This window comes from Phialemonium atrogriseum, assembly GCF_030411735.1.
Source record: "Phialemonium atrogriseum strain 8032-3 unplaced genomic scaffold QBC33scaffold_11, whole genome shotgun sequence".
Taxonomy (NCBI): domain Eukaryota; kingdom Fungi; phylum Ascomycota; class Sordariomycetes; order Cephalothecales; family Cephalothecaceae; genus Phialemonium; species Phialemonium atrogriseum.
This window is the reverse complement of record NW_026848148.1, coordinates 590,286-613,722: the sequence shown is the minus strand read 5'-3', so window position 1 is coordinate 613,722 and position 23,437 is coordinate 590,286. Positions and strand designations below refer to the sequence as shown.

The window sequence follows — 23,437 nt, the reverse complement described above, 5'->3', positions numbered from 1 at the left end:
CCTATGTACAGTAGCTAAGGTATTTAACAGCCTTAAATCCGCCCTTGCGGATCGATATACATTAATTTCATGTTTCAAAATATTTACCACTTACCTCTGAATATCTTCAACCTGGTTTGTGAACAACGAGCGCACCACCAATGCCTGGACTGGCAGACCTCCCCGATGATGTCTTGCTTCTCATCTTGACCAGCCTCGAGAGCGCTCGAGAGCTCCGGGCCCTCACCTTATCATGCCGGAGACTCCACAGCCTCGTCGCGCATGAAGGATGGCGGACCTTTGTCAGGTCCAGATTCCCGTCCTTCTCCATTCCTTCCACCACCGGCGACGAGTGGAGGCGGCTGGCGGAATCGCTAACCTGGCAGAGCCGGTGCTGGGACCGCCGCTCCCTCCGGTTCAACGCCCTGCTTCCGCACCGGCCCGTGCGCCGCCACCGGATGACCGCGGCCGCCTTCCAGCCCGTCGTGGATGCCCATCTCTGCCCCGAGAGCCGCCAGGAGCTGGTCGTCTGGGGCGCCGGGGAGAACATTGTGGCGCGCTACCGCCAGCGAAACGTCACTGGCGGTGCGACCAGGACTTCGTGGCACCGCTCTGATGGCGAGCGGTTTGGCTATGTTCCCGGTTACGACGACGTCAAGGCTCTTGTCATCGTCGACCAATCCCACCAGGGCAGGCGTGGCATCCTTGCCGGGCGAGACAATGGTGATCTCTGCCTGTTGTCCGCCCAGCCAGACCAGTTCGGCGAGCGTCTCGCCAGGTTCAGCCTGAGCCATGCCGAGGAGCCGATTTCGGGGATCCGGCCTGGCGGAGATGCCGGCCAGAACACGATTATGTCCCTGGACGTTCTGGACGGTCTGGTGGCTGCTTCCACGAAGAACGATGTGATCCTGTATCGACTACCGCAGGACGATGACTCCTTTAGTATCGTCCCTCTGGAGATATACAATTTTGGGGCGCGGGCATTCGAGCACAGGAACATGACCCTGGGTTGTGCAAAGTGGATGGGAGACCATGAGCTAATGGCTGTAGCGCTGCGAGGCAGCAAGGAGCCCTTGCGATACCTGACTCTGACACCACACGGTTGGTCGTCCTATGTGGCAGCCAAGAATGCAGACATCGAGCAGCAGTTTGGCATAGGCTACGGCAATATTTGCCCGAACTCTCTCGTACCAGTGAAGCCATATGCGAATACCAAGGGAGGGACGAACCTGTTGCTGAGTGCCTGGAGGGATGGTACTTGCAGGTAGGCATGAACGGGAAGAAGACGGCATATTCAAGCAGGAGTGAAACTGATGATTTGTTGTGACAATAGACTACAGGACATTCGGACACCATCCCCCTTCGATATGGTCTACCAAGACAACATCCATCCGTGGGCCGAGATGGAAGCCCTCATGACTTACGGGACAGAGCGATTCGTGGGAGGCGACATGCACGGGGCGACGGTCAAGGTTTTCGACTTCAGATGGAGCAAAGGGTATTACCACACCTCTGGGTTGCCCTGCGGCAACATCCGCCCGTTCCCACCTCCGCCACAGCCGTTCGCGCCGGCGCCAGAGGACAAGGCGAAGCTCCGGGTGTGCTGCGACCACGTCAGCGGCTTCCGGTGTCGCTGGCACGAGCTATCCCGGGACATTTACTACCGGCCGAACGCGACCTTCTTCCTCTCGCAGAGCTTGCCGCCGGACCACCAGCACGCCCGGGTCTGGTCGCTCGCCAAGGCGTCGGACACGTCCCCGGCCTTCTACGTCGGCGTGTCGGGCGGGATTGTCGAGGCCAACCTCGAGCCCAGCGACGACGGCGGGGGCGGCAGCGGAACCGGCGGCGGCAGCGACCCCAACTTCGGCTTCCGCGACTGGAGGATCAGCTCGGCCCACAGCGGCGGCTACGAGCCGACGTACCTCAGGGTAACCATGATGGAGACGGGCGACGGCCTCGCGTCCCCCCTGAACCTCAGGACCATCCGGCTGCCCCCCATCTACAGCAGGTCGCGGGTGTCCCGGCCGTCTAGGCTTCAGGACGTCGACGGCACGTTGCGGAGACAGCACCGCCTGGATAGCAGGTTCCAGAACGAGGAGGACTTTCGGGGTCTCGAGCCGAGAGCTGGTTGAGATAGCGCCCCCCTCCTGTAAAGTCTGCACAGACACGAGGCGGCGATAGAAGGCTGTATAGTTAGCCAGTTAATTATTCCATGGCAATACACTGGCGAACCCTTTACCGGAATTTGGGAAGGGGCGGGGAAGGGGGGGTTAAATATACGACGGTAATGGGCGAAAATAGTACAGATCCGTATAGATACAGGTAAAAATACCAGAGGGACTACAGTTTTTGGTTGCATGTGAAAAAGGCGGTGCACGTAAATCTGATATCCGCGAGAGGCCATGCACCCGGCATCTTTATTTTCTGATAGTTGCTTGCGCCGAGAGGAACGCACTGCTGCGCAAGCTGGCCACGCAATGGGGTGCGTCAAAGGAGCCCCGCCGGAATTGAATTGCGGCGGGCAAGCAGGGCGGAGCTTGTGGTAGGTACTTGTGGTACTGCACTTATTACCTATTTAAGCGGGCAGCAGGGGCAAGGCTGGGAAATCAGAGGTTCAAGTGACCTGGAGCCGCCACCTCAATGACGATGGTAGGCTGCAACTTCAACCTTGCAACCTGACAACCATTTCAGTCCACGCTCCCATTTCCCCCAATCTCATCCGCTTGTCCCCAAACTTTAAGACAATCATCTTCGAGGCTTGAAACGACATCCTAAACCCGCCACTGCAGCTTGACCATCGCTGTCCACCAAAGCTAAGCTCGTCATCATGTTTCGAGCAGCTGCTTCGGGGCCTTATGACGAGGCGGTCGGTACGTTCTCCCTCGTTACCGGGCGGGCTCTACGGGATGCCATCCGCAGCTAACACGCATTTCTTCTCATCGCAGCCAAATCGACCGACGAGAACCTCACATCGGAGGACTGGGGTGCCATCATGGAGGTTTGCGACCGTGTCTCTGGCGACCAAAACGGCCCGAGGGAAGTCACCCAGAGCATGATCAAGCGCCTGGCGCACCGCAATGCCAACGTGCAGCTGTACACTCTCGAGGTAGGCAACCCAAATTCCTGTCTCGTGCTCCCAAAAGGAAATGCTAAGCAAACCCCTCTCATCTCCAGCTCGCCAACGCCCTCTCCCAAAACTGCGGCAAGCCCATGCATCAAGAGCTGTCTAGCCGTGCATTTACCGATGCGCTCCTCAAGCTCGGCAACGACCGCAACTCGCACACCCAAGTCAAAGCCAAGATTCTCGAGCGCATGAGTGACTGGTCCGACATGTTCAAGTCCGATCCCGACCTGGGCATCATGTACGATGCTTACTACCGCCTGAAGCAGACCAACCCCACACTACAACCTCCGAGCGCACCGCAGAAGAACAGCCTTACCGACGTCGACCGGCGGAAGGAGGAGGAGGAGCTCCAGATGGCCCTGAAGCTGTCGTTGCAGGATGAAGAGCGCAAAAAGAAAGCCGCCGAGCCGGGGCCCTCCTCGGGTGCCAACGCAGGTGGCTCAGGCTCCGGCGCGGGACAAGCAGCTGCGCCGCTGCAACCAGTGCCGTCAGGCACGACCGCTGCGACTGTTTCTCGTGTCCGCGCCCTTTTCGACTTTGTACCGTCCGAGCCTGGCGAGCTGGAGTTTAAGAAGGGCGACGTAATTGCCGTGCTCGAGAGTGTTTACAAGGACTGGTGGCGTGGCTCACTGAAGGGCAGGACCGGCATCTTCCCTCTCAATTATGTCGAGAAGCTCACCGACCCTACACCCGACGAGCTGCAACGGGAGGCGCAGATGGAGGCCGAAGTCTTTGCCGAGATCAAGAATGTTGAGAAGCTGTTAACTCTGCTGAGCGCGAGTAATACTACCCCGAGGGAAGAGGATAACGAGGAGATTTCGGTATGAGCAGACCAGGCCACTTCCTTTGGGCGCACGGTGGCGATGCTGACGACATGCAGAAACTCTACCACCAGACGCTTGCAATCCGGCCCAAGCTCATCAAACTGATCGAGAAATATTCTCAGAAGAAGGGTATGGGTTGTCCTGATCTTCACAGCTCCGAGAACCGACTAGACATGGACTAACTTGGTTTGCAGATGACTTCACGCAGCTTAACGAGAAGTTCATTAAGGCTCGGAGAGACTATGAGGCTCTCCTCGAGTCATCTATGTCTCACCCCCCCGGACCGAGCTATCACCACCCATATGGGATGGCACCGCAGATGCCTCAAACCTACCCTCCGCCAGGGGGTCCGAGCTATCCTTCGCAGTCGCCGCCGCAAGCGCAACAAGAGGCACAGAGATTCTACACGCCAGCTCCTGGACAAGGTATGCACTGAGGCGTCAGCAGCGATTTGTTAGGCCATCTTGGCTGATGTATATAGAACAACCGCAATATCCACCTTCTTCGCCATCACCCAATTTGGGCCGGCCCAGTCCCACCCCTGCCCCCTTTTACGTGGCTGGCACCGAAGTTCCTCCGCAGGGCATCCCACCGCCGGCACCGAATCAACAACAGCAGTATCACCAACGCGAACAAGCACAGCGCCACCCGTCCGGCGGGAATCAGCCACCCCCTATCCAGACTTCCATGTCGCCACCGCCGGCTGCCCAGTACACTCCATACCAGGGGCCGGCAGCAGGCCAACGCCCACAAAGCACTTATGGTCCACAGGAACTCTCGACTTCGGTCTATGACTCCCCCATTGCCCCGCACAACCCGAATTCCGCAGCAACATACTCCTCATCCGTTTACTCACCGGACGATCCTTACGGCCCCGGCTCAACGATCGGCGGCAGGCCACCTGCCTCTCACGGGCCATCCGCCCCCGCCCCCGCCCCCGCCCCCTCTGCGTCGTCCCCCGACCCGAGACAGCAAAACTACCAGGCATACGCGGCCTACCACTCGCCCACACAGCCGCGGCCATACGGCGGTCACGGCTACGACGGCGCGGGCGACGCGCCACACACCCATCACCCGCCCGCGCCGACGGGCCAGGCGCCGCCCCCGCCCATTCCGCAGGCGGGCCGCCCCGAGAGCGCGCTCACGCCGCCGCCCCTGCACCCGGGCGGGCAGGCGTACGACGCGCGGCAGACCCACCTGCCCAGCCGGATGGGCGTCGGCTCACCGACGGGAGGCGGCGCCGTCCCCAACGCGGGTCAGCAGCAGTACAGGGCCTATGTGCCCCCCGTGCCCGTGGCCGGGGGACCGTCGGGTGGTGGTGGTGGCGAGGCGCCGAGCGCGCCGGGGGATTATTATCGCACTGCGGCTTACTGAGGGGCAGGTTGACGGTCTCCTGGGCTCGGTCGGCAAGGTTGGGGGAAGAGGTGGGAAGGGGGGGCCATGGCCAGGGGCATGGGCATGTTCTGTTCTTGGCAGAGGAGAGTGTTCTAGCCTTGGATGAGCGGTTGGGTTCCATTACAATCCCCGAGGACGTTCTTTTCTTGTCGAAATCATAGGTACCCAGGTAATCCGGTTCTGTGTGGCCCGCGTCCATTAACCACCTAGTTGTATGTAGATAGACGCTTCAATGTCTCTTTCCCACCTTGTACTTACGCCGCTGTTACCGGCTACTCGGGTAGTTTCATTTGCAATCAAGTCTCTCAGAGCGTTTGGCCTGCTGGTTCCCGATTTCATCTGCTGTGGATCTACCGCCCACAGGACACAGTGGATCAAACTGTGAGTCCATTGCAAGTCCCGGCTCCACACCCGTGTATTGCCCCGCGATGCACAGTGTGGCTAATCAGTTCTTACACTTTCTGGGATGCCCGCCAAAAGTGCAGCGGACAGCTGGGACAACAAACAAAGCTAAATCCTGCCCCTGCCCAAGGAAGGTGGTGACCTGTGATAAAATACTGAACCTAAACCTGGAGTGCTTTTCTTGCAGAATGGAAGCCCATCAGATATCATGGACGCACTCCTGGCAAGACTTGGTGTGCAGGCTGTCAATTATGCCATAAGATCTGGCATCGCCATCACCTCGACTTATGCTGTTCAGCAGTGCTCTAGACTGCTTAAGACGGTCGATGACAAGGGTCTCCACACAGAACTCAAGACCCTGCAGAAACTCTTGAATAGTAAGATCAAGGTATGCATATCTGATTCTGCTATACTTCTTATAGCGTGTAATCTAACCATCTACAGATCATATCTCCTGCAATTGACTTGATCGAATTCAAGTAGGGATCGCATCCTCATATTCTCATATTCCTCAGTATCCATTTATCTAACACTCAGGATGTAGGTCCGGCCGTGGTAATGTCTTCCTCGAGTCAGCCGTCCCCTTAGCCAAGTCACTACATCGAGATATTGTGGCTCTCGGCAAGCGGCTGGAGAATGCAGCAGCCGAAGAGGAAGACTCTCGCTTGGGTGGCGGCAAAGCCCGCAGTCCTGAGCTGCATCTCTCCGGGCTGATGCTCATCATCAGTGATATCAAGAGCTTGTTAGCCCGGATCGACCGAGACATACCCCTGATACAGCTCGCCATCACTGCCTCAGGCGAAAGCCTCTCCACGTCTCTGCCTCCAGGCGTGTCTCCATCTCGGCTTCTACAGGCGAGTACATTTCTCATCGTCGGGGACACCCAGTTTGCCAATGATACCGCGAGATCGGTGCAGATCGGCCCATCCTTCACGCTCTCTCTATACATGCTTTTCGTTGGCCATAGTGCACCGGCTGGGGCGGGCCGGGTCAATCAACAAGGCCCGCCAGCCACCCCTGAGCACCCCGGTCTGGGAGCACAGGGGCGAGAGGAGCCATATGGTCTCGGAGAGGGCGAGAGAAAGCCGACGTGGCAAGAAGTGATGCACAAGGCTCGAGTACGGCTCTGCCGGACACCGCTGCATTGGAGTTTCGACCCGGAGCTTGGATATTGTCCAGGTTTGCCGTCAGGCGTCGGTTCCGATGTGGCACGGCCTTCCGAGCACAGTAACTCTGCTCTAGGAAGGCCGGATGAGTTTTCCTACCATATAGAGATAATCGAGGACCTCGACGACGGGCGTCTGCACGAAGAAGACGGCATAAAGCCCTCTCCATTTGATGATATCCCGATGGTTGGCATACGGGAATCAATACCGGTCTATCAGATATCCAAGATCTTCTACACGGACACTGGGAGGATTCTTAATATTGGGAATTCACTTGACGGAGATAACAATCCGGTCTTACTCTTGAAGAGAGACATCAACGCGCCATCCCCGACCCGGCTTAGGGAAGAATGGGATAAGGACTCTGTGGACCTGCAAACAGGCGAGAGCCCAGAGCCCAGCATACTTGGCTCCGACGATCAGGCCGAGATTGACCGGCAACTGCGAGAGGAGACTGGGTTGCCCAACAGGGGAAATGATGACGAGGCCCAACGCACCCGATCGAGATGGCGTCTTCCACAACACGTGGATCCAGAGTGGCTAGCGTTGGAGATATACACTGAAGACGACGATGAGAAGGACGACAACGACGACGATGATGACGAGGTATCGGACATTGACGGCGACGTTGACGAGCCAAATAAACAGCTTGCAATGATGCGACCTGGTCTCGGGAGAGATCGGTCCTCAGTGGACTCCAACCTTCTCGCGCAGATTCGCAACATCAGCATCCGATCATCGCCAGGAACTCCGTCGCGACCGTCTTCCAGAGACGTGGACAAGGTCCCGGCCGACAGTCCAGAGTCCTTCGTCGCAAGGTCGCCTTTTGGGGCCATCACTTCGTCGCTGTCTCTCATGGAGATGCTGATACGGCTCGCCAGTCTGCAGGAATTCCAGCAGACCACTCACTTGGCCATCCCGGACCACATCCTGACGTTCTTCCTGGAGGAGACATCGACTACTGGCTTACGGGGAGAGGAGCGGTGGAGATCTCGGAACGAGGCGAAGCGAAGAGTTGGATTTGACCCGTACACTGATACCCCTACTAAATAGACGAGCGACAATATGAGTGAATGACTCAACTTGCGGCAAAGAAAAGAGAGTGACTGTAACTGCCATGTCCATGTCCATTTCCCCCAGGCCAATTAGGTACTGCAAACGAAACAGGGGTTAGGGTTAGGGTGTTTTATGAAGGCTGTTGGTGGTTGCCTAGGAGCCAATCCATTATGTCATTCGTGTAAACAACCAGCGATAGACACAGCTCGTTTGCAGGCAGTCGCCACCCACCGCAAACAGCGTCCAATTTGCAGAGTATCTGGAACAAGCCCAAGATTTCTCTTGAGATCGGGTCCCCAGAGGCACGCTGCTACCCATGAGGTGATATGAGCCCACGCCTGCTCTGTTGACTCTGTATCTGACCCCACTTGTGCTGCAGAAAGCCCGGCGCCAGCTTCGTATTTGAACCCAAGAACAACCTTGCCTCGACGGAAACGCCAGTCTTTCCCAAGTCACCCAATAAACAAGGCACGAAATCAAAGAGGGAACTCCGTCAGAGTTTCTATGACTTGCTTCGATCGACCACTCTTACCTTACCGCCGACCAAACCCACAGTTCTAGGCGGGATGCCACTCTCACGGACTCCGTCCTTCGGGGACGATGATTTGAAGATCATTGGGTCGCAGTCTGCCAGCCAATCGCTCCAACCGATCGAGAATCTCAACTCGGAGATCGTCGACCTGTCTGACAGCCCCGCCACGAAGCCGGCTGCAACGGCGGTTCCCACGTTTGGCCGCCCGACCCAGCTGCACTCGCCGTTCCAGCGCAAGGAGGCGAACGTGTTCATCAAGCCGAAAAACCGCCCAGAGCACCACCGAGATCTGTACCGGACCAAAGGGCCCCTCGCCCCGAAGTACCAGGATAAGAAGGCAGCTCCGATTCCAATGTTCAGCTCCATGGGCGAGACTGCTCAGCCCCCGGTACAATATGCCCAACCTGCCAGCTCGCACTACGACCACGTAATCTACACGGACCCAAACAAGGCGTCTGCTGATCTCAAGGCCCTCCTGGAAGGGGGCATGGACGAAGATGAGGACGACGAGGAGAAGGAGAAGGTCGACGACGGCACAATGGCTGGCATCAAGGTCAAATTGCTCCCCCACCAGATCGAGGGCGTCGAATGGATGCGCGGCCGCGAGCTTGGGCCCATCAAGAGGGGGAAGCTCCCGAAAGGCGGTATCCTCGCCGACGACATGGGACTGGGGAAGACTCTCCAGAGCATTTCCCTGATCCTCAGCAACCCCATGCCCAACGGACCGGACCGTCCCGGCTGGAAGAAGCACTTCGAACACATCAAGCGAGCCACCCTCGTTGTCGCGCCGCTGGCTCTCATAAGACAGTGGGAAGCAGAGATCAAGGAGCGGGTCGAGAAGACCCACGCGCTCAAGGTCTATGTGCACCATGGTCCTCAGAGGACCAAGTCCGCCAAGGAACTCGCCCGGTACGACGTGGTCATTACGACATACCAGATCCTGGTGTCGGAGCATGGCCATAGTAGCCCAGATCCGGATAGCCATCAGGCAGGCTGTTTCGGGGTCCATTGGTACCGCGTCATCCTGGACGAGGCGCACAGCATCAAGAACCGCAACGCGAAGGCGACCAAGGCTGCGTGCGCGCTGCGTGCCGAGTACCGCTGGTGTTTGACGGGGACGCCGATGCAGAACAACCTGGACGAGCTGCAATCGCTCGTCCATTTCCTCCGGATCCAGCCATACGACGATCTGGCCGAGTGGAGAGCGAACATTGACGGGCCAATGAAGAACGGGAGGGGTCACATCGCCATACGACGCCTGCACACTCTGCTCCGGTGCTTCATGAAACGCCGCACCAAGGACATCTTGAAGGAGGAGGGCGCGCTGGTCGCGGGCGGGAAGAAGGCGCTTGATGCTGCGGCTGCAAAGGCCAAGAAGGAGGGCAAGGCGCTGGAGGAGCCAAAGGCAGCCTTCAAGGTCACGGAGCGCAAGGTCGTCACCGTGTCTGCCGAGTTCTCGCCCGCCGAGAGGGAGTTCTACAACAGGCTCGCCGAGAGGGCCGACAAGAGCCTTGAGAAGATGATGAAGGGGAAGGTCAACTACGCCAACGCCCTGGTCCTGCTCCTCCGCCTCCGGCAGGCCTGCAACCATCCCCGGCTGGCCGAGACCAAGCTGGAGAAGGACAAGGATGCCTTGACCACGGACACGGCGAGCCAGCAGCCGAAGAGCGCCGATGCCGATCTGGATGCCCTGGCAGACGCCTTTGGCGGCATGGGAATCCAGACAAAGCAGTGCGACATGTGCCTCAACGACCTGTCGCGGCAGGAGGTCGACGATGGCTCCTTGCGATGCTCGGCCTGCATAGAAAGCCTGGAGAAGCTCAACAACGACACCCCCGAGAGGAAGAGGCACAAGAAGAAGGGCAGACGGGTCAGCGTCGTCAAGGAAGTGGTCAAGGTCAAGGCCCAGAAGCGGAAGCCCCGCGGGCGCAAGATCATCGACGACAGCGACGACGAGGAAGGCGACGGCAGCTGGATTGTCCCCGAGGACCAGCAGGGCTCGCTGCGGCTTGGCAAGGCCGGGGGAGAGGATGACGAGAATGCCGAAGGCGTCGGGGAGGATATTGGCTCCGAGGACTCGGACCATCCGTCCGAAACCGAGGGGGGTAGCCAACTCGACAGTTTCGTCGCGAAGGACGACGCCGATTCCGACGAGGACACGTTTCTGTCGGTGTCTAAGATCAACTCCCAGGCCGTGCCCTCTCAGGAATCAGCCGACGCGGAATCAGGATCGGACGCCCAAGGTTCGGATGCCGACGACTCGGGCGTCTCCGCGTCCGAGCTCGCCTCGGAGTCGGATTCCGACTCGGACGCGCCGCCGTCCAAGCCGGGCCGGCGTCGCGGGCCCAAGGGCGGGATGAAGGACGCGGGCCACGTGATGACGTCGGCCAAGATCCGCGAGCTCATCTCGGTGGTGGGCAGGGAGGTGGCCGAGCACAAGTTCATCGTCTTCTCGCAGTTCACGTCCATGCTCGACCTGGTCGAGCCCTTCTTCCGGGCGCAGCCGGGCTTCAAGTCGGTGCGGTACGACGGCGGGATGCGCAACGACGCGCGCGAGGCGGCGCTGCGGTCGCTGCGGACGGACCCGCACACGCGCATCCTGCTCTGCAGCCTCAAGTGCGGGTCGCTGGGCCTCAACCTGACGGCGGCGACGCGCGTCGTCATCCTCGAGCCCTTCTGGAACCCCTTCGTCGAGGAGCAGGCCATCGACCGCGTGCACCGCCTCACGCAGACGGTCGACGTGGTCGTCTACAAGATGACGGTCGCGGGCACCGTCGAGGAGCGCATTCTCGACCTGCAGAACAAGAAGAGGCTCCTCGCCGAGGCGACCATCGAGGGCGGCATGCGGAGGAAGGGCAAGGACGCGCTCAAGCTCGGCCTCAACGAGATTCTCGACTTGTTCAAGCACGACGCCGCGCCCGGCCCTGGCCTGGGCCCCGGCAGCGGCGGAGACGGGCTCGTGGACAGCGGTGTTGTGGGGCAGGATGTCGGTGCCATGATGAGGGATCTGTCTATCAGGAAGAGGACCACGGAGCGGAGCCAGGAGAGCGAGATCTACGGCCGGCGGTGGTGAAGCACGGCTCCACAGAGAGAGAGAGAGAGAGAGACAGAATCAACGGGGGCTTATACTTGAGAGGTCGAGAGAGGCGTTGAGGTAGGGAAATTATCACATACAGGATGACCCGGGGTTTCAGGAACAAGGAAATCTGCTTCTATGGGCATGGGGACATGGGACTGGCTTTCTGAATCAAGTCGCTTGGTGTTCATATTTGCTAATGCTTGTTACGCTATTGACCGTAATGGGATTCAAGTTCTAGACATGGTCCTCGGGGTCATGGTTTTAAAGATGTGTCTCCCGCTTGCTGGTCTCGCTGTTTCCCGGTTCCTTGATTTCCGATGCTGCCATGTGGATGTTCCCCGTTTAATACCCGTTCTGCCATTCCGCTCCCATATTTATTCGAGGGGCCCAAAGGCACCGTCATCGCGTATCCCCCTGACGGCCCTGCATTTCCGCCTGGAGGGTTTGGCGTTTGCCCATGAGATACATTTTCTCCTGAAGGGCCCGCGGATGTTCTCGTGTCACTGTTATCCAACTGCCCCTCGGGAGCCCCCGATCCCGGGGTGCTGGATCCCTGAGTCCCAGTGAGTCCGGGTGGTCTGCTTGGTCCGGGTGGACCGCTGATTCTGGGTGGTTTGCTTAGTCCGGGTGGTCTGCTGAGTCCGGGTGGACCGCTGAATCTAGGTGGACCGCTGAATCTAGGTTCACCGCCGAATCTAGGTGGACCGCTGAATTCAGGTTGACCGCTGAATCTAGGTGGACCGCTGAATCCGGGTGGTCTGCTGAGTCCGGGTGGTCCGCGGCTTGTGAAGGCATTCGCCGCGGGATTCAAGCCGGAGACCACCTGGCTGTAGCTCAGGCCCGCGTGGCTGTAGCTCGGGCCCGCGTGGTTGGGGGGAACGTAGATGGTCGGCTGGTTGGGGGGAACTTGGATGGTCGGCTGGTTGGGGGGAGCCTGGACGGTCGGCTGGTTGGGGGGAGCCTGGATACTTGGCTGGTTGGGGGGGACCTGGATGGTCGGCCGGTTGGGGGGAGCCTGGATGCTCGGCTGGTTGGGGAGGGAGATGCCTAGAAGCTGCCGTATCTCTGCCAACAACTGCTGGTACCACGCAAGGTCGGCGAGACCGTGGTTGCCAGGGTCGTTGAGTGCAAGCGACGTGATACGCGTGAACAACTCCCCGTACTGTTGCTCAAGTGTCTTCAGCCGCCAGTAATCGTCCATGAGGTCTTGGGCGGCATAGGTTTGCCAAATGGCGTCGTATATGGAGCTAAAAAGCGGCATGGAGTGGATGTCCTGCCCAATTTGCCTTGCCTGACAGTTGCAGACGGGCGTGAGGATGGGCACATTGCTTTCTTGCATCCACCAGTTCCCGTGGCACAATCCCCCCATGGCTGTGGCCGCTCCGTGGATCATGGAGCAGTGGGCTAAGACCATCACAGGGTACTCCAGGCTACCGTAGGGATCCTTGGGGTTGAATTCAGGCCCAGTTGGATTGTGTATCTGCGCCGTGACCGAGGTGATTTCGCCGTCGAAGTGGTCGATGAGGACGAAACCTCGGCGTCCTAGAAATGCCGTCAAATTGGTTTCCTTTCGGATGCCACGTGCGTAACCCCTATCCCGCTGCTTGCTGAAGTCTTGGACCAAGGGTATCTCCCCTTCCTGTTCCACCGCTCTGTAGACAAGTTCCAGTTCGTTACGCCAGAGGTTCTACGTTTGGGCGCGCAAGAACTGAGTCCAAGCCATGGCCGCGTCGAAATGGGTAGGGTTGTTGCCCAGGGGCGGCTTGAATGGTGGTACCTGCGACATGGTTGACTAACGATGGCAATGTGAAGTGTCCTGCTTTGTAGAGATAGTTGCAACGATGAGCCTAGTTCCAAACACCTGATCCAGGGACAGAAGAGAATGTTTGTCCCTCCGACCACGGTTGTGATGACAGAGTCACATTGGAGGTGGCTGCCACTTATATAGGTACCCACCTAGTCTCTTCCTTCCTCCTTCCGTTTTCAGGGACCTCTATGCTTCGCCATTGCCAGACACGTAGGGGGACGTAAGTAGGTAGGAGCTTCCATGGTAAGCAGAAGGTGCACCTTCCCCAATACTTTTAGCAATAGGTACCATAGAATGTACGTACGTACCTACCTAGAGGTAGATTCTACCCAGGCTGTGATTGCCAGACAAAGCAAGGGTGCAGAATAGTGGACATGAACCTCTGTGGTGAAGTAAATCAGATTTCTTGTCGCTGTTACAATAATTTCTGCGCTACCGAGACACCAACCAAGTATTCAGAGCAAGGAGAAAGCCCAGAAAGAGAGCCCAACTTAATTAAGTACAAGGAAACGACCGCCGAGCCAACCCCTCTTCCATCCATGTGTCATAACCTCATCATAACCACGCTTCAAGGTCGGCAACAAAGATTCAGCCGCACCTAAGCCTTCGGCGGAGGATCAAACGTGGGAACAGCAGCAGTGGGGGACTGGCTAGACTCAGTGGCCGGAGCGTTTGACGGGGCCGAGCCAGGCACATTGCCTGTCTGTCCGGAAGCCGACTGGCTCGTCTTCTCGGGCCCAAAGACGCGGTCGAGACCCGCAGCCTTATAGGCACTGCCACCGTGCTCCTGCTTCTTCAGGTCGGCCAACCGCCTGGCCTCGCTGTGGATGTCCGAGACCTGGCGTGAGCCGTCGGTGTAGAACTTGGCTATGCGCTTGCCGGTGGGGGTATTGCTGGCCTTCTCAAAGTACGAGCCCAGGCCGGTCCATAGGTTATTCGCACGCTCGGAGATGCCGTAGCTCTTGTCGGCTGTCTTTGCCCGGTCCGTGGCCTGGTACTTCTCGTCGAGGCTTTGGAGCGTCTGAAGGAAACGCGTAGACACGCCGTGCTTCTCATCAAGAGTGATGGCCGATTTCAACCCGGCATCTGCCACGACGTAACCGTGGGCGAGATACTCGGCCAGGATGCGTGCGCGAGGCTTCTCCTCTTGCGTAATCTCGTCCGAATCCCGCTCGGCCTGCCCCTTGGGGTGGCTGCCATCGTCAGCGGTGGCACCGGCAGGGCCCGTAACCGTGATCTCGTTCTCGCCAAGCTTTGTATGGTTCAGGAGGAGTGCCGTCTTGGAAGCTGTCTCCTTTTCGAATGTAACTGTGGCATTCTTGGTGTCGCCCTCAGTTGTGATGTTGATGTTGGCAATCTTGCCGCTACAGTCGGGAAAGACGCATGGTCAGCAAATGAGCACGCTTTCTCATAGGGAAGGCCATGATAACGACCGGGATGCATACCAGAAGCTGAAGAAATCTTTGATTTCCTTATCTTCCGTTTTTGGAGCAATGTTCGAGACAGTGACGGTATTTCCCGAAGAAGTCATGGTGGCTGATGGTGATGCGGGGTATTTGTTGGGAGTCGGAGTGGTAAGAGCGATGAATGATGGAAGTTGCAAGTATGTTCTTGTGGGTTTTGTGGTGTGTAGGAGTTGAAGTTCTTAGCACTTGGTGGTTACGGTACTTATGTGTCTTGGGTGTAGTGGGCAATGGTAAGTACTCCTTGTCAGGCCATAATAATGGAAGGAGGAGGAAGACGAGGGGCGAGGCATTTCGTCATCCTTCCAGTTAAGTGACATCCCGCCGTCCCAGACCGTTTCCTAGCAGGGGGCTGGCCGCGTCATCACGTCATCAATTCTACCCTTGCTGGTTAGGTGCAACACTGAGCATGTGAAAATTGACCTCGAGGCACCACTTCATTTCTGGAACTGTGTCTCTTACTTCGTTTATAGTTTATAGTTTATACTGGTGGTAGTCGGACCTGAGGCCTGATTGATAGCTCCCTACTAACACAAAATTGACCATTACGATCCCGACGACTTCTTCGGGTACTTCGCCTCCAACGCGGCATCCAATGGACCAGGGGGATTGGACGTCAGGTTCTGCCTCGGTCAGCACGCCTTCTGAAATAGCTTAGGAAATCACTGGGTGAAGAAGCTCACCTCTAGAGACTGCTTGTTTGCCTGATTCTTCTTGCTCGAGTCGTCTGTTCCTTGTCCTGAACCGGGGGTTTCCTTCATTTGGCGACCCGAAGACCTCTCAGGAGGGGGTGACTGGTGGCCCTCTTCGGACATGTTGATTAACTGGCGAGGTAGGTAGGTAGCTAGGGGTTGGATAAATATGATTTTTTGGGGGATCCAAGTGCAAAGCAAAGTTCGTATTCCTGGCATAAACCTTTGTCAACCGATGATTCTCTCTGGACTACCTAGGCAGGCAGGGTCACTTACAATTATAACGAGTTCTTTTTCAGTAACAGTAGTGGTAATGGTGATGGTAGGGAACAGATCGTATGAGGGGAAGTTTGTTCTTAAATTAAAGCCCAAGTTTGCCTGGCATCATTTCCAACCGTTGACATCAGAGTCTCTTGGTTTCCACCCATCCAACCCATCCACTCCGTCATACAGTCTTTCAGTTATAGTTGATTACATCATAGCTACCTACGTGCTAGAACTTAGGTGCCCCTGGGGTCTGCCCCACCTCGGCAGGTCCCTGCCCCGCACCAAATGAGGGCCAAGTTCAGCCTTGCATGTTAGGCTGAAATTAGTGCAGTTTTATTGGAGAAGCACGCGCGATGGATGCCTCTGCTGGAGGTTGCATAACAGGTCATATTGTGTTTATTTTGGCTTAATGAGGAAGTGTTTTTCAACAATTCCCTTCTTCATCGTCCATTCTTTCTCAACTGGTAGCGTTTGAAGGCCAGGCCAGGGCTCAGACGTATTTCCCCAACCTCGCCTCTCACCTCATTGTCACATTGCCCTCCTTGACTCGACTTCACGATGCCTGACCTCAACTCTGTGCCGCCGTCTCCCCATATCCTGCCACCGGCTTCGCGGAGAGCATCATCACAGCAAATGCCTCCACCGCCTGTACCCAGCTCACCATCCCTCAACGTTCTGCCCTCAAACCAGAACGCCGTAGGCCATGGAGGATACCCTTCATCCCTGCCGGCCCCTCAGATCTCCCCTGGCATCCATCTCGGACACCCGCAGCCTGCCAACTTTGGTACGACACCTGGCCCTGGCCCAATCCGGCACCCACGTCCGTTGACCGCGGCCGACCTCCACCTCCAGCTGGAGAAGGAGCAGGAAGCAGTTGTAAGTCACCTTCGTGACATTGTCTATTCGGCCAGAACTGATCCTTAAATCCTTGCTCCCAGGTCAACCGCTTAAGCCGTGAACTCTCCCTCCTACGCGCAGCCCAAAACTCCTCCGTCGTATCCGACACCTCGTCCACATCTGCCACTGCATCAGGGCCCGAATCCGTCCACGTTTCGGACCAACACCTGAACGCGAGTTCTGGATTCTCTCATCCACTAACCAGTGGCCGTCGGCATCATCGTACGTCATCCAGTACCAGCGCGCGGAGCTTGACCGCAAATGCCGGATCTATTTCCACAAGTTCCCTTGCTGGCATCTCCTCTCCGGCTCCTATCAGGCCAGGCAACCCAGCCGGCGGTATCAGCCTTAGCCGGCAGAATAGCGCTGCGTCGCGACGAAGCCGGGCGGGCTCGCCGGGCCCGCACGCCGGTTCCACATCGTCCTTGCAACAGCACCACGCATTCACACACCCCCATGCGAGCGACCCGAATGTCCCTTCGTACTTTGGCCACCGCACCAGCGGCCATGCGCCGCCGTCTATGCCTCTGGCGACGCCGGGGTCCGCCGGCGCCATCAGCGCCTCGGAGCTGTCGCCCGGCATCCTCCCCGCCACGCTGCGGTACGAGGAGACGGCCTTCTACCGCGCGGAGCTCGAGAGCGTCAAGCGCGAGAACGACGCCCTGAAGCGCCGCGTGCGCGAACTCGAGCGCGTGGTCCGCGACCGCCGCGCCAGCGACGCCAGCCGCCAGAGCCAAGGCCCTGACCGGGCGCGCAGCGAGAGCGTCAGCACGGTGGCGAGCGTGAGCGTGGCGGCGAGCGCGACGGGCGCGGTGGCCGGATCGGGCATCGCGGCGCAGAGGGAGGGCAGGGAGAGGCCGAGGGTGGCGAGCATCCTCGGCGTCCCTGGGGAAGAGGTGCGAGTCGGAGAGAGCGCGGCGAGCGCGGGGCTGGGGACTCGGGAGAGGGAGTGACGCAGATAATCCCAGAAAACTTCCTACCTATCTGGGACCGACTTGAACTTTTGAAGCCATGTCCCACCCCTGGTTGTGTTCAGGGGGGATTTGCTTGCACGACGGAAGGGAAACGACGCTCATTACCTCGAAGCATTTGGCGTTCCGGATTTCTCTGCCTCAGGGGACATTACCCCGATGGCCATAATACCACTTATAGGATTGTTTGCTTTGCTGGAGTCTTGGGAGCCTGGCCTGCTTTTATAGTACCTGTTGCTCTGATACTATAGCCATGACGGCTTTACACCAGATAAGAAGGAAAACAAGTGAAGGTCTTAGGTTACAAGTTGAGCAGATGCTTGTGATGAACTCAGTCTTAGTTCACACGAAAAGTTTTCGTGCCTGTGGACTACGTATAGGGGGCCAACTCGATGTTGCTTGCTTGCCTTCTCGCCACTCCCGACGCACCCTCCTGGGATCTTCCTCTTCCCTCATTCTACCAACCGGGGATGATAGGAAATCAGCATCGTCGTGAGGCATAACTGGGCAGAGAAACAGCCTACGTTTTGTCGAACTGAATCCCTGATGCATCGCTGTGGACATTTTGTAACACAGTGCAATTAGGCACTGTCGCACTGTTACACACTGTACCCACCTCTGATTAGGCACGAACCATTTACAGACAACTCCAGTACATTCTTCAACCCCTGCCTGATATCTTTGAAGAACTACTTACTCCCACCCACCTGTCTACCAAAGATAGCAGTAGAGGTGCTTCAAGCTGTCCGCTAAACAACACAACCTGTCTATCTACTTGCCCCCAGTCGAAGCTTGCGAGCCCACATATTCACCGGAGTCGAGATAACCTGCGCGGTCGTCTCCGCCCCCGAAATCTCTCCCTCGTCCGCCTTAGAACCTTCCCCCTCCCCACAGACCAAGAAGGCCTAGGCCTCGCCGCCATGGGGTCCATCGTGCTACCTCACCTACACAGCGGATGGCATGTCGACCAAGCCATTCTATCGGAAGAAGAGCGGCTGGTGGTGATACGGTTCGGGCGCGACGGCAACCCGGACTGCCTGCGGCAGGACGACGTGCTGGCGCGCATCGCGAACCAGGTCAAGTCGTTCGCGGTGATCTACCTGTGCGACAACCAGGAGGTGCCCGACTTCAACACCATGTACGAGCTCTTCGACAACATGACCATCATGTTCTTCTTCCGCAACAAGCACATGATGTGCGACTTTGGCACCGGAAACAACAACAAGCTCAACTGGGTCCTCGAGGATAAGCAGGAGCTCATCGATATCATCGAGACGATATATCGCGGCGCAAAGAAGGGCCGTGGTCTCGTCGTCAGCCCGAAGGATTATTCGACCCGGCACCGGTATTAGGATTGGTTGGATGGCCGTGGGGGCGTCGCGAGGGGTTCCCAAGTGCGGTTTGCAGTTCGGTTTTGCACCGTATGGGTGGTGCTGGTTAAGGGCAAATACATGGAGTTTAAGAATCATTGGCGGTGTCTCAGTCTTGACCAAGGCGGTGCCTTTCCTTCCCCCCTTTGGCATGACATGTTAGGATTATAGGCTGACGAATATCGAAGAAAAAGCATTCTCTTGAGCTTACCGCCTGGCCCCTTTCGTGCTTCCAGTCTCGTCAGGTTCGCTGCCGGCATGCGAAATTTTGCTCACAAAATTACAGAGTAAGTGCAACGCCACCTCTATTCCGTCGCCAATACGAAACGTATCTCTTGGAGCTCGTGACTGGTCGTGATGTATTTGATGTCGGCCTTTTCATTCCTGGCTCGGCTCACCGGCCCAGCCGGCCTGCATTAGTAGGAAAGCCCAAGTACGGTGACGATTTTGCCTCTAAATCCTTGAGGCCATCCACAAGGTGAATGAGGTAAAGGATAATGAACGTACATCTAGCCGTCTCCTCTACATTGCTCTTGTGCTTGGTTTTATTTGTAAACAAATTCAGTTGTAAAGTCGCCATCTAGGAATTTTCATTGATGCAGCCTACCTACAGTCAACTGCATATTCCTGACAGCATGCCCACTCAAGGGGGCTGACTGACTGAGGGATGACGCCATGCTGTCACGGGTATTACACGGCCTCCCCTGAGCACCAAGGGAGTGTCTGTTATATGCAAAGACATTTTCTGTCCTGTTATTACGATGTCTATGTTGCTACCTAAATGCATTTTATTTCTAACGGTAAGAGCCGGTCGCCTCGGCCCTCCTCTAACACCCACCCAGTCAAGCCGCAGCTCAAACGGCGTCCAGCCCTCCACTAACTCGACATAGCCCCGCTTCACTACCTCTTGTTGAAATTCAAGAAACGGCTCTGTGACACATGAAGTTAGTTATCAAAATCTTGGATATCTCGGAAAGCAATAGGGACGTCACTCACAGCCGTAAACAAGATGATCAAGTTGCTACCCAGGAAGGCCAAGAAGATGCCGAGATCCCTCCAGCGGTGGTCGAACGAGAAGCCGAGCGCCTCGTAGAACTGGTCGCCGACCTTGTACGCGCAGTACTCGCACGCGCTGGTGGCGTTGCTGACCAGGTATCCGGCGCCGCCGTGCTCGAAGAAGGGCTTCATGTACTCGCCGCACGAGACCCCCGCGGGCGCGTCGAAGCGGTTCAGCTCGTCGGCCGCGCAGATGACGGGTAGCTCGTGCAAGGCGGTCACGACCATGCCGCCGATGAGCCGCGTGAACGGGTCCAGCTGGAAGAGCCAGGACCTCCAGAATTTGGGCATCTGGGTGCTGGGGATGGTGACGCCGCAGAAGAGCGCGAAGGTGATCATGATGAAGGGGTCGAACTGCGAGCTGATGAAGGCCGACGGAGTCAGCGCCGACAGGCACTGGCCTAGCGTGACGCTGAACAGCTCCGTGATCAGCACCATGAAGAACTGGTACCCGGCGCGGGAGCTCTCCGTCTGGAAGCCCGGCATGTAGTATATCGGTAGGAAGAAGCAGACCGCGCAGAGGATGCTGTAGGGAATCTCGGCAATGACCATGGACGCGGCAAAGGTGAAGGGGCTGTACATCTTGGAAAGCGACTCGCGGAAGAAGATGGCCCGCTTGATGTGGTACATGATCTCGACCTGGTTGATGACGAGCGCCGGCAGTACGGTGACCTGGAAGGTGACGAACACCTTATACTGGAGCGAGGAGCGGGAGAGGTCAAGGTGGAGGAAGGCCAGGCCGGTGAGAAGTGCGATTACCAGATGGTTGAAGAGGCGCGTGAAGAGATAGTTGGGTGAGCGCCAGTAGGCGAGGTTGGTGCGGCGGACGACCACCCTGAGCTGATGCATCAGAGGTGATGCATACTCCTTCTCCAGCTGCAGATCCACCTGCTCGCCGGCAGCTCTCCGCGTCTCCTTCATCTGGGAAATCGTATCCTTGACGTTAGCAAGCTCGGGGCTGTCCTCCCAAATGTCGGCCCAATCCCGGTTGCCGATACGAGGAGCGCTGCCAGCACCGATGGCCTCGAGCATGAACTCGGCAACGTTGTCGGTGTCCTGGGCAACAGCGCCGTGTCGATTCAGGTAGTCCCGCAGCACGCTGGCGTCCTTGCCGATGGGGCCGAAGTAGACACACCGGCCGCCGGACTTCAACAGGAGTAGCCGGTCGAAGTTCTCGAACAGGGCGGCATTCGGCTGATGGATGGTACAGAGAATAGCCTGGCCAGCGGCGGCAAGCTTCTTAAGAAAGCGAACGATATTGAAAGCACTCTGGCTGTCCAAGCCCGAAGTAGGCTCATCCAGGAAGAGGAGGAGCTGTGGCCGGGCGGCCAACTCCACGCCAATGGTGACCCGTTTGCGTTGCTCGACAGTGAGGCCAGCCTCCGGTGACCCGATGATGGCATCCGCAAAGCTCTCCATCTCAAGGAGGCCCATGATCTCCTCAACGTACGCATACTTTTCCTCCTGCGGGGTCTCGAAAGGCTGCCGCAGGTCGGCCGAGAACCGAAGCGCCTCGCGGACAGTCTGCGTTGGATCGTGCAAGTCCATCTGCTCCGCATACGACGTGCTGCGCTGGAACTCCTTACCGGGCTTGATAGCGTCGACAAGGATATCGCCCCTGATAACGCCAATGTTTTTCCTTGCGGCGAGGACGTCCAAAAGTGTCGTCTTGCCGGCGCCACTCGCTCCCATCAAGGCCGTCAGCTCGCCCGGGCGGACGTAGCCGAATACATTGTTGAGGAGCCGGCGGGTGCCACCTGGCACAGGCACGTCGTATTCGAGAGCCTCCCATGTGAGGATGCTCTTGGACTCGAGCTTGAGTTCGGTGCTTTCCACTTCCTTCTTGCCCTTCTGCCGGTTATCTCGTTGGCTCGCCAATGCGTCGTTAAGCCGTTTCCGATCAGCGTTAGGCTTCTGGAAGATCTTGACTGTGTTCCCTGCCATGCCGAAGTCCACAAGCTCTCCAAGGACGACGTTCATGATCAGGAAAAACACGATAATACACAGGATAATACCCCAGTTTCTCCAGAGGTCGCCGGGGCTAAACGAGAAGCGGTTGATGATGTAAGATGAGCCGGGGACGTTCAGAGTGCCGGGCGATGACCCCGCAAGGGTGCAGACTTGGTGATTTATATCATCATAGCCTGGGCCGGAAGGAATCAACGAGTCCGCCGTGCACGTCATGTCAATGCGACTGAATTCGTTCTCCATTAGGCCGCTGAAAGCAAGACCCAGGACGTTGATCCAGTATATCCACCTGAGCCAGACCTGTTCAGACTGGTACTGAATCAGGTAGCCGGACGTCGTGACGTAGAAGGTGATGACGATGACGGCGAATTTGGAGGCGTAATCGTAATCAGGACTGATACAGCCAATGATGCGGAAGAACAAAGTCATTGCGATGTTGCCGGAGAGAACGAGCAGATAGAAGGTGAAGAACGCGCCGGCGTCTCTCACCAGTCCGCTCATGAAGTAGACAATGATAGAGAACAGCATGATTTGAGACGCTGCAAATGCTTGGTCGACGAAAATCTGCGCAATCCAGAGCGCCGATGGTCGGTGAAAGGCGTAGGCCCTGTGCTTGTTCACGACGGAGCGGCCGGTCATGGTGTTTCCAAGCTCGGAGAAAGCCTGGAATGCGTTGAAAAGGAGCGAGATGAACATCAGACCTCCCTTGCTGAAGGCGCTGGCAGATGTCTTGCCAAGATTGAGGTAGAGGGTTCCCAGGACAATGGCGATGACGATGCTCCTCAACCAGGAGAGGAAGAGACCGAGCCGGTCTTGCATCTTCAGGGCGAATTGGCGCTTCATCAGAGCCCAGACCTGTTGGTGGAAGCCGGCAGAGTAGACAGATCTCTTAGGTGCGCCCCGGCGCTTCTGCTCCCGCACTGCGAGCCTGAAGTCTTCGTACGTTCCCGTCTCTTCCGTGAGCTTCGCCTTGTACTGGGCCATCTCCTGGTCCAGCGCCTTGGCAAACTGAGACTCGTTGAATGCGCGTTCCAGGGTCTCGGGACTGTGAGGTGCATTGGCTTCTGACCACCCGGGAGCGTATTCTCTCTCGAATTCGTCGGTACATCCTGTCACATAGTCTGGGGTCACCTGCCTTGGCTTTGGGAGGAAGCCTAGGCCTTCGAAGTAGCCTCTTGCCTCGGAGGTGGGTCCGAAGTAGACCTGCTTGCCAGCGTCGATGACTAGGACCTTGTCAAACTGCTTGTAAATATTCTCCGAGGCTTGGTATAGCGACACGAATGTGGTGGTCTTGTATAGGTTGGTCTGAATGCGCAAAGACTTCACAAAGTCGAGGGCCGTGGAGGCGTCGAGACCTCGCGTACTGTTATCCCAGGACAGAATGCAGGC

The 23,437-nt window shown here is 57.5% G+C and overlaps 9 protein-coding genes across 9 annotated transcripts; 5 read left to right on the top strand and 4 right to left on the bottom strand.

Annotated features, from left to right (window-relative positions):
- Positions 1-140: 140 nt before the first annotated feature.
- QBC33DRAFT_514728 (EID1-like F-box protein 1) lies at positions 141-2,111 on the top strand (the record flags this gene model as incomplete). The annotated part of the gene is made up of 2 exons (XM_060426055.1): positions 141-1,243; positions 1,313-2,111. 2 exons carry the CDS (start codon positions 141-143, stop codon positions 2,109-2,111), a joined length of 1,902 nt encoding a protein of 633 aa, XP_060284021.1.
- Positions 2,112-2,582: 471 nt separating this feature from the next.
- QBC33DRAFT_59535 (uncharacterized protein) lies at positions 2,583-5,411 on the top strand. Its single transcript, XM_060431820.1, has 6 exons — positions 2,583-2,849; positions 2,925-3,085; positions 3,154-3,924; positions 3,984-4,056; positions 4,122-4,352; positions 4,409-5,411. The coding sequence occupies exons 1-6, from the start codon at positions 2,807-2,809 to the stop codon at positions 5,299-5,301; spliced, it is 2,172 nt and encodes a 723-aa protein (XP_060284020.1). The 5' UTR covers positions 2,583-2,806; the 3' UTR covers positions 5,302-5,411.
- Positions 5,412-5,932: 521 nt separating this feature from the next.
- Positions 5,933-11,551, top strand: QBC33DRAFT_514726 (RanGTP-binding protein-domain-containing protein; the record flags this gene model as incomplete). Its single annotated transcript, XM_060426054.1, has 4 exons — positions 5,933-6,112; positions 6,169-6,203; positions 6,269-7,918; positions 8,326-11,551. The coding sequence occupies 4 exons, from the start codon at positions 5,933-5,935 to the stop codon at positions 11,549-11,551; spliced, it is 5,091 nt and encodes a 1,696-aa protein (XP_060284019.1).
- Positions 11,552-11,956: 405 nt separating this feature from the next.
- QBC33DRAFT_514725 (uncharacterized protein) lies at positions 11,957-13,343 on the bottom strand (the record flags this gene model as incomplete). The annotated part of the gene is made up of 3 exons (XM_060426053.1): positions 11,957-12,162; positions 12,245-13,209; positions 13,249-13,343. The coding sequence occupies 3 exons, from the start codon at positions 13,341-13,343 to the stop codon at positions 11,957-11,959; spliced, it is 1,266 nt and encodes a 421-aa protein (XP_060284018.1).
- Positions 13,344-13,466: 123 nt separating this feature from the next.
- QBC33DRAFT_59352 (uncharacterized protein) lies at positions 13,467-15,343 on the bottom strand. Its single transcript, XM_060431735.1, has 3 exons — positions 15,290-15,343; positions 14,810-15,205; positions 13,467-14,728 (listed from the first exon to the last, which is right to left on the bottom strand). Exons 2-3 carry the CDS (start codon positions 14,893-14,895, stop codon positions 13,963-13,965), a joined length of 852 nt encoding a protein of 283 aa, XP_060284017.1. The 5' UTR covers positions 14,896-15,205; positions 15,290-15,343; the 3' UTR covers positions 13,467-13,962.
- Positions 15,262-15,980, bottom strand: QBC33DRAFT_537427 (uncharacterized protein). The gene is made up of 3 exons (XM_060427790.1): positions 15,796-15,980; positions 15,511-15,731; positions 15,262-15,450 (listed from the first exon to the last, which is right to left on the bottom strand). Exons 2-3 carry the CDS (start codon positions 15,640-15,642, stop codon positions 15,373-15,375), a joined length of 210 nt encoding a protein of 69 aa, XP_060284016.1. The 5' UTR covers positions 15,643-15,731; positions 15,796-15,980; the 3' UTR covers positions 15,262-15,372.
- A 171-nt stretch (positions 15,981-16,151) lies between these two features.
- On the top strand, positions 16,152-17,951 carry QBC33DRAFT_585873 (uncharacterized protein). Its single transcript, XM_060431457.1, has 2 exons — positions 16,152-16,662; positions 16,725-17,951. The coding sequence occupies exons 1-2, from the start codon at positions 16,345-16,347 to the stop codon at positions 17,634-17,636; spliced, it is 1,230 nt and encodes a 409-aa protein (XP_060284015.1). The 5' UTR covers positions 16,152-16,344; the 3' UTR covers positions 17,637-17,951.
- Positions 17,952-18,574: 623 nt separating this feature from the next.
- QBC33DRAFT_450581 (mitosis protein dim1) lies at positions 18,575-19,006 on the top strand (the record flags this gene model as incomplete). Its single annotated transcript, XM_060424568.1, has 1 exon — positions 18,575-19,006. The coding sequence occupies one exon, from the start codon at positions 18,575-18,577 to the stop codon at positions 19,004-19,006; it is 432 nt and encodes a 143-aa protein (XP_060284014.1).
- A 799-nt stretch (positions 19,007-19,805) lies between these two features.
- QBC33DRAFT_537421 (ABC-2 type transporter-domain-containing protein) lies at positions 19,806-22,704 on the bottom strand. Its single transcript, XM_060427789.1, has one exon. It carries the CDS (start codon positions 22,685-22,687, stop codon positions 19,970-19,972), a length of 2,718 nt encoding a protein of 905 aa, XP_060284013.1. The 5' UTR covers positions 22,688-22,704; the 3' UTR covers positions 19,806-19,969.
- Positions 22,705-23,437: the final 733 nt, after the last annotated feature.